Genomic DNA, 8,113 nt, shown 5'->3' with positions numbered 1-8,113 from the left:
TTTTTTTTTTTTTTTTTTTTTTTTTTTTTCCTCAGCAATTTCAAACTAAACCTTGATACTACTGGAACATTTCTGTCAAAAATTAATAACAGCAACAGAACAGATTAACAATGTAATTACTTGGTAAACCTAAAAACACTAAACTTTAAACTCTGCAAACCATGGCTTTTGCTGTTGTGGTCAACTGAGTAAAGGCCTGGAACATCTTACAAGAGCAGCTAAATGTTAAAGACTCTTAATTGATGCTATTATATAGCCATGAATAAATTTGTTTATGGGCATGCACAGTTGTGCAGCCAGCGTATTGGAGATTTTATTTTTTTCTATAAACATGTTTCTGGTTGATTTGTTCAGGTTGTAGCTCATATTAAATCTAAAACTGTCCCAGTGGAGATGTGCTTACCAGCAGCCCCCTTAAGTCTTCAAAAATGTTTTCCACCTTAGAGTCAAGTGTCTTAATTCTTGGGCCCACGAACATAGATTTACACATTGCACCATAGGGCACAACATGATTTTTTGTGGAGCTGTGCTTCTGAAAAACCCAGGGTGTTTGTGGCCATCAAGAGTTCTTAGATGTAGTGACAGCAGAGGCTGAAGGACACTGTGGCCTGAGGTGTTTGTCTTTCTAAGACAAGACACACCATGGCTCAAGGGAGTGAGTTTCTTCCTTTCCCATTAACGATTCCTGGTAGCAAGCCAGTATATTAGGCACTACTAGTTAAGCCAGCCAATCTGGTCTGATGGAGCTGCTCAACAGTTCTTCCCCGAGCTGTGTCGCTGTAAATTTTAGGACAGCAGAAATCTGCTTTGAACTGGCTTCACTCCAACTGTTTAACTTGTGAAACATGAAGAGATTGCATTATATTCCAAGTTAAGCCCAGATCAGGTTTTGAACTTCAAGTTTGTTTTTTTCCCCCATGACAATATGGGCACCTGTAGAGAACTTTTGTCTAAGCAGGAAATCACATTTGCGGTCCTTCTTGAAGGATATAAACCCATCAGTAATTGAAAAAGTCACTTGTGTTCCATTTGAAAAGGTTTTTATTTTAAGGCAGTTGTGTTGAGTTTATACTCAAGTCATTTGCCTTTTTTAAATTTAGGAAATATTGTTTATTATATATTTTTTAATCCTCCTTTGTAAAGTTTTCAGTGCTTTTTAAATTGGTGTTGAGTTTTGGGACTAGTGCTAGTTTAAGCAATTCAACTTAGGATGGCCATAAATTTTAATATTCAAGTTCCTTGTTTGCAAAGCTAGATGTGTGGCAGGCCATTTTATTTTATAAACTTACTGTCAAATGTTGACATTCTCCACCAGCTACACAGTTTGAGACAATGTACCAGAGGTTGCATGGTTTGACCTTTGAGTCAAGTGATGGTTTAACAGCTCCTAACTACTTTCAGAACCCCTACAGACAAGGCATCATGCCTTTGAATTAGAGTGTGCTGAATATGAAGACAAGAGTTTGTTTGGATTCATTTTATTGCCTAGTCCATGTTTGACAGTTACTCAACTCATGCCTTCTCAGAAAAAAAAAGACAACTACCAAGTCAGGAGATTTAGACAGAGTTTCACTGAAGGGGAGAAAAAAAAAAAAAAAAAAGCAGTGAAAGTTAAACATCCCATTTCTTCAGGTCATTAGCAGACACTGAGACAGTGGACAGGAGGACAGAGACATTCAAAGCGAACTTTGTAGTCCAAGCAGCCACCATATTTCTGATGCTTATTGAGGCAAATCAGGCCTTCTTTGATAGAGTATCTGAAAGAGAAAAGTCACATTTAAGACACTTCATGAAGTATTTTAGTGATGTTGACCAAAATTAAATTTGTTAGAGTACATTTTCTTTAAAGAGTTCTATTTAGGAGATGAGCCCAGGTGATTTGATTTAAGTTTCTTTATAAAGTAGATTTTAAAATGATAAAGCAGAGTCTCAAGGCAGAGCACAGAAATGTTACATCAACTCACACAGCCAGTTTCTGTCCAGTTCTCTCAGCTGGGATCCCTGTAGTGGTAACAGCCTGAATTCTGAGGGGGTGGACACAGATTTCTGCTGGGTGCTTTTTCCTCAGTTCACGGAAAGTCTCAAAGTCACCACTTCCACGAGGGGTGTCTTGGTTGAAATAGTTAGTCCAGCAACCTGGTCCAACTAAAAGCATGACATGCAAGAGGAACTCACGATACAATTGTCAAAAGTAAATTGTCCATAAACTACTGAGGTTACATTTAAATGTGTTGAAACAATACAATGAGGGGACTTAACTGTAGACCACTTACCTTGATTACTTAACCCCACATAACCTTTAATTAAGCAGGAGAGGGGGAAGAAAAAAAAAAAAAACAAGTTAGTGATTTTCTAGTGGCAATTATCAAAACTGAAGCTACTTGTTGAAATGATCTTACCAAGAAAGACAACCACTGTGGTGGCAAGACCAATCTGAAACAGATTTAATCAGATATAGATCTTAATATATATAAAAAAAAAAAAAAGTGCAGTCCATCAGCATTTGTTTTGATAAGCATACTATACCTGAGTAACCATTGTTGCAGAAACCCTGATGTCAGTTAACAACTGCAAACAGAAAAAATAAAATCTGAACACCTTAAAACACTTTGCATTAAGTTATCACAATTAACCACTTGCACAGGTCCTCACAGCTTTAAAGATCAAAGTTTTACCTTTGCAAACCAGACAAATCCAATAAGTTGAGCAACGAGTAACTGCCTTTTTATAGCTGCAGTTCCTTATTATCTTCAGTGGCCTGGAGATAGGATTGGATCAGCTTAATTGAGTTAACTGGTTGCACCTGTGAAGGTGTGGATTCATGACGGTTTTAATAATACAAACTCTTAAACTGCTCAACAAGGGAAATTCAAAATACTATTAGTTTTACAGTTAAAACAAGTAAATCTGAGGGAAAGAGTATAGTTAAACAAAAACTGATGGAAGAATGGCAAAAAAGGTGGGATGGAGGAAGAACAGGAAGGTGGTTTTATAAAATTCAGAAGACAGTAGGGGAAAAAAGAGGTGGAAAAAGAAATAGAAAGGAGGAAAGAGTGATAGCAAGGTTGAGATTTGGACATACAGGACTTAATTTTACACTTTATAAAATACAAAAGCATAATACTGGCAAATGTGATTGTGGAAAATACGAAACCGTAGAGCATGTTATATTAGAATGTCATAAATATAGAAAAGAAAGAAGATATATGAGGAGAGAGTTTGAAAAAATTAAGGAAAAGATTCATTTAACAGATATTTTGAGGAAGAATTTGAGGAGTAAACATATTCAGATAATTATTAGGTTTTTAAAGAAAACGAAATTATTTCATAGAATTTGATTATAGTATGTGTGTTTGTGAATGTGTGTATGATATAGATGGGTAGAATACATAGTTGGGTATAAGTATGTATAATCGAGTGCGTGGGTGTATGTGTATAAGTATATTTATATGTAGAGGTATATAGGGTTTTGTTTTTTTTGTTATATATATATAGATAGACCATCACGAACCACACTCCATATCAGTAGGTGGTGGTAATGCACACCTTCCGTTGTTTGCCAACCGCCATAAAACATTACAGAAGAAGAAGAACTGCTCAACAAAGTGTTGAGACTCCACTTTGGTGGTTTAGAAATTGCCAATAAAAATGTTTACAGGAGGCTGAGTGATGAGACATTTTACTGCTTATTGGAGTGGTTTTCCTTTTTCAAACATGGTTAAAATACATTTACTTTGTAAAGCCACATACTTTTGATGAATAAGAAGGTTTGAGACCACCATGTTTGTTTGTTTAATATTAAAGTAAAGTTCTGAGTTGGAATTTGTCAAATTTAAAAACCCTTTACAACTTGCCATGACACTTTGAATCAGAAGCATTAAGATTTTCAGAGCAAGTTTAGTTGAGAAGATGAACTACAATTTGTCATAGTTAATCCTTAAATATAGCATGTTTTCACATTTAAACTGAATCTATATCAGGCAATTTCTGATGTACTGTAGTTTTACATTTTGAAATACTTTGGTCTCAGACAGTCCACTTTTGCCTTTCCGCAGTAGGCAATGATTTTAATATTGCAAGGCTTTAGTGAATATATAGACTAGCAAAAGATACCACTTGTCCTTTATTGTTCAGATAAACGTTACACCATACTGAGAGGGAAAAAAAAAAAAAAAAAAAAAAAAACCTTCAGTTTATTTAGGAAGATGGTATAAATTAGAATGCCCCCTTTCTTCAGGTCATTGGCAGCAGTGGAGTCAACGGTCACGACGACAGGGGCACTTGAAGCGAACTTTGTAGTCCAAGCAGGAGTCAGATTTCTGGTCCTTATTGAGGCAGATGAACCCTTCATTGACAGAGTAGCTGAAAAAGGAACAGTCACATTTGGTTAAAGGGCAATTGATTTTAAGTTTCACGATTAAAGCCACCTGACCAAGACTAATGACCAACTAAGAAGCTCAAGGTGGTGCATTGTGACCAAGTCTGAGATAAGCTTTAAAAGTAAAGTAGAAAACTTGTGCAACCCCACCCACTTCAAATAAAACTCACACAGCAAATTTCTGCTTCGTTTCCTCAGCTGGGATCTCTCTCTTAGCTGTAACAGCCTCGATGCTTTGAGGCTTGAGACAGATCTCTCCTGGGTACTCCTTCCTCAGGTCCTTTAAAGTCTCCATGTCCCCTCTACCATCAGGACTGTCTCGATTGAACCACTTAGTCCAACAAGCTTTGCGATCTAACAACAAAGACGAAACTTGGGTGCCATGTAGTGGGTTACTTTGCAATCTTCATACAGGAATTTTGACTACAGAGCATTCATACAGTCCATAACCTGAGATCATAAATGGGGGGGGGGGGAGCTATAGTTGTGCATTTAAGTCTGAAGGATTGGTCTTACCTTGATGACTAAGCCCCACACAAGCTTAAAAGATAAATTATGGTTAGTGGTTTCCTGCTAACAGATGCAGAATTGTCACAACTAGATTGTTGTAGTAATGCGAGGTCAACATACCAAGAAGCAGAACTGCAGCAATAGCGAGACTCATCTGTGACAAAACAGAAATCCAAGAGGAAGTGTAATTATAGATTAAAATGGCATAATTTTAGATCTGAAATATATGCTTTACCTGACTGATCATTATTGCAGAAACCTAATTTCAGGGCTTGACTGCAAAGAGAAAGAAAAAAAAAAAAAAAACAAGAAACAAATTTGAATATGAGATAAAAGTACCATATGAGTCAAACAGAAACTGCATTTTACCTTAGAAAACCAAAGAAGATTCCACAGGTCCTAATCCAACATGTTCAGTATGTGTAACACTGCCTTTTTATAGTAGCCATCCCTCTTTATCTTTGTGGCCTGGCGATAGGATTTGATCAGCTTGACTGAGTTAACAGGCTGCACCTGTGAAGGTGTGGATTCAGAGCATGCCTGCTCTGGCTTGTTATTCACCATACTTGATGCTTGGTTGTGTAGGGTTCTGTAGACCTTTACAACCATAAAATGGCTTTCTAATAATAAAAATCCTCACCAAAGTCTTGCATCTCCATTTTATGTTATGGCCCAATGAGCCAGGTAGGAATACAAGTCCCACCACATCACTCTGATTATTATTTACTTTATTTATTTTTTACTACAATACATTGTGATGCTAACAGGATTTTTTCCCACGAGGGTTCAATATCACAACAGCTTATATATATTACCTGCTTGATAATAACTGCAGAAACCAAATGTCAGTTCTAAACAGCTGCAAACAAAAATAAAAAATAAAAAAATATTGGTGATTTTCCTTTTTGTAATTGATGCTTATTTGCATGGATGGCAGGGCAAAAAAATGATCAGAGATGTCACCGCACAGCAAGATGGTTGAAGGATCACAACCAGGGCTTGGCCTTTCTGTTTGGAGTTTGCATGTTTTCACCACGCTGTCGTTGGTTTTCTCTGGGTTCTCCAGTTTCCTCCCAAAAACACATAGGTTAGTTATTAAACTCTAAATTGTCACTAGGTATTAGTGTGAATGTTTGTCTCTACGTGGGCCTGTGATGGACTGGTGACCTGTCCAGGATGTCCCCCGCCTCTTATCCAATGACTGTTGGAAGGAGGCACCAGCTCCCTGTGACCCTGAATGACAAAACACGTAAAAGAAAATGGATGGATATTTATTATATGCAGTTTCCAAACTCTTCATTCTAAATTAAAGTATTGACTTATTTCATTTCTATTAAAAATGTGAAATAGTCCAGTACTGTACAGTAAAAGCTTTTTGACAGTAGAGGGACCTAAAGTGTCAGGTTTAAGGGTGTATTAACATGATGACATAATTCCACATAGCCTGGTAAATATAATCAGAATATTGCTAGTTAGTGATTTTATTTACTGCCAATAGACTGTAGAAGAATCAGTAATAAAACTTGTTACTTCAGTTTCTTAAATGAATATTCAGTTCAAATTAGCAAAGGTAAGAACCACCTTAGGCCTCCTCAGGATCTATATATACAACACATATTTCCACAAGTGTTTACTGAGAACTCATTCCTAGAAGCTGTTCAGGCAACTTCTAGGAATGCACTTCTGTGGTAAAAGCTTTGAGTACAAAACGACCACCAGGGCACGCCTACAGGGTCGCCTAGGGGCCTCTTCAGAGGCTTGACTCAGATCCTGCAGGATCTGTATCGCCAACACACCTTTCCAGAAGTGGAAACTGTTCCTGGAAGTCATTTAGACAACTTTGAGGAATGCACTTTTGTGGCTAAAGGTTTGAGTTAAAAAAAAAAAAAAAGATACAGACCCTTAGTAACATTTTATCTGGCCTCTCAAGATAACATTTAAATTTTATTAGATCTGGCCCTCCGGTTTGGGACAGATCGAGTCTGTACTGTTCTAATTTTTCTTGTGACAGTTACGGTATTTGGAAGCCAAGAAAAATAAGTTTTAATTTCTCAGCAATCTTGGATTTTGACGTGAAAAGAGACAGCACCAAATAGGATCAATCAAAATGTTGTTAATAAACTTACAGCCAAGAAATTATATCAGATATCTGACTTGAGTTATAGTGCATTAGAGTAACAGTGAGTTGTGGTGGCAAGGTTTTTCTAAGATAACACCTGACTCTGTTCTGTCTGAATTCCACAGCCTATGAGGTTTTCACCAGATGACCCTGTTACTCTTCACTGAAACAGGGTCATCTGGTGAAAACATCATAGGCTGATATAGTGGACTGTGTGGACTCTGGTGGTAGAGCTTTGATTTGGAGCTTCCCGTGCGGGCTGGGACTCTGATGTTAATTCTTAATTGTCTTTAAGGCTCTCTGTATGTCGTGCACCATAGTGAGAAATGAGCGATTTCATCTAACAGTGCCTGGAAATCGATTTTCTTCCACAACAGAGTCATTTGTCTCAAAGGACAATTAATAAATACAAACAAAACCGTTGCAGAGGGAGTGTGTCGCCTGCCTGACTTGATGTTCAGAGGTGCTTAGTGTTAGGAGCCGCAATGCGCCATCTAGTGGCCTAGGTGCGCCATAGCAGCCTGGTGGTTTAGAGCGCAATAAAACTGAATAATGAAATCAATAAAAAATACCTAGAAAACAATGATATTTTAAAAAGACAATAATATAGGTGTCTGTTTTGTTTCTCTCAAATATTATCTATTGTTTTTTCAACCTTCTACACAAACAATTATGAGCTATAAACTTCAAGTTTGTGGGGATATCCGAGAGATGAAACACGATGGGCTTTAGTTCAGATATGTTGAGTGAACACAATCAATCACAAATGATTTTTTAGTTTAGCTGAGAGGTGCAGGGCTGTATGAGGGGCCGTTTAGGACAAAATGTACGTTTTGTCTCTCTCACACTACAAAAAACTCACGCAAACTCAAAAAATATTCACGCACACTCAAAAAAAACCCTCACGCACACTCAAAAAATATTCAAATTGTGTATACTCACTACTAAAATGCCACACACGCATACAAATGTTACCTTTCTCGCACACACACACTGTCCCGAGACTGGCACACATAAGAATGTTACCTTTCTCGCACACACATACTGTCCCCACGACTCGCGCACACACACACAAATGTTACCTTTCTCGCACACACGCTGTCCCG

At 37.5% G+C, this 8,113-nt stretch overlaps 2 protein-coding genes across 2 annotated transcripts; both read right to left on the bottom strand.

The window, feature by feature from the left end:
- Window positions 1–1,456: 1,456 nt before the first annotated feature.
- LOC108237161 (cartilage intermediate layer protein 1) lies at window positions 1,457–2,719 on the bottom strand. The gene is made up of 6 exons (XM_017418390.3): window positions 2,676–2,719; window positions 2,527–2,568; window positions 2,400–2,433; window positions 2,274–2,297; window positions 1,965–2,145; window positions 1,457–1,757 (listed from the first exon to the last, which is right to left on the bottom strand). The coding sequence occupies exons 2-6, from the start codon at window positions 2,536–2,538 to the stop codon at window positions 1,637–1,639; spliced, it is 372 nt and encodes a 123-aa protein (XP_017273879.1). The 5' UTR covers window positions 2,539–2,568; window positions 2,676–2,719; the 3' UTR covers window positions 1,457–1,636.
- A 1,443-nt stretch (window positions 2,720–4,162) lies between these two features.
- On the bottom strand, window positions 4,163–5,474 carry LOC108237162 (cartilage intermediate layer protein 2-like). The gene is made up of 6 exons (XM_017418391.3): window positions 5,258–5,474; window positions 5,124–5,164; window positions 5,009–5,042; window positions 4,895–4,918; window positions 4,549–4,732; window positions 4,163–4,362 (listed from the first exon to the last, which is right to left on the bottom strand). The coding sequence occupies exons 2-6, from the start codon at window positions 5,133–5,135 to the stop codon at window positions 4,257–4,259; spliced, it is 360 nt and encodes a 119-aa protein (XP_017273880.1). The 5' UTR covers window positions 5,136–5,164; window positions 5,258–5,474; the 3' UTR covers window positions 4,163–4,256.
- Window positions 5,475–8,113: the final 2,639 nt, after the last annotated feature.

The sequence above is a fragment of the Kryptolebias marmoratus genome, linkage group LG17 (assembly GCF_001649575.2).
Source record: "Kryptolebias marmoratus isolate JLee-2015 linkage group LG17, ASM164957v2, whole genome shotgun sequence".
NCBI lineage: Eukaryota > Metazoa > Chordata > Actinopteri > Cyprinodontiformes > Rivulidae > Kryptolebias > Kryptolebias marmoratus.
Note: the sequence above shows the minus strand (reverse complement) of the source record. Positions and strands in the feature narration are given on the sequence as shown.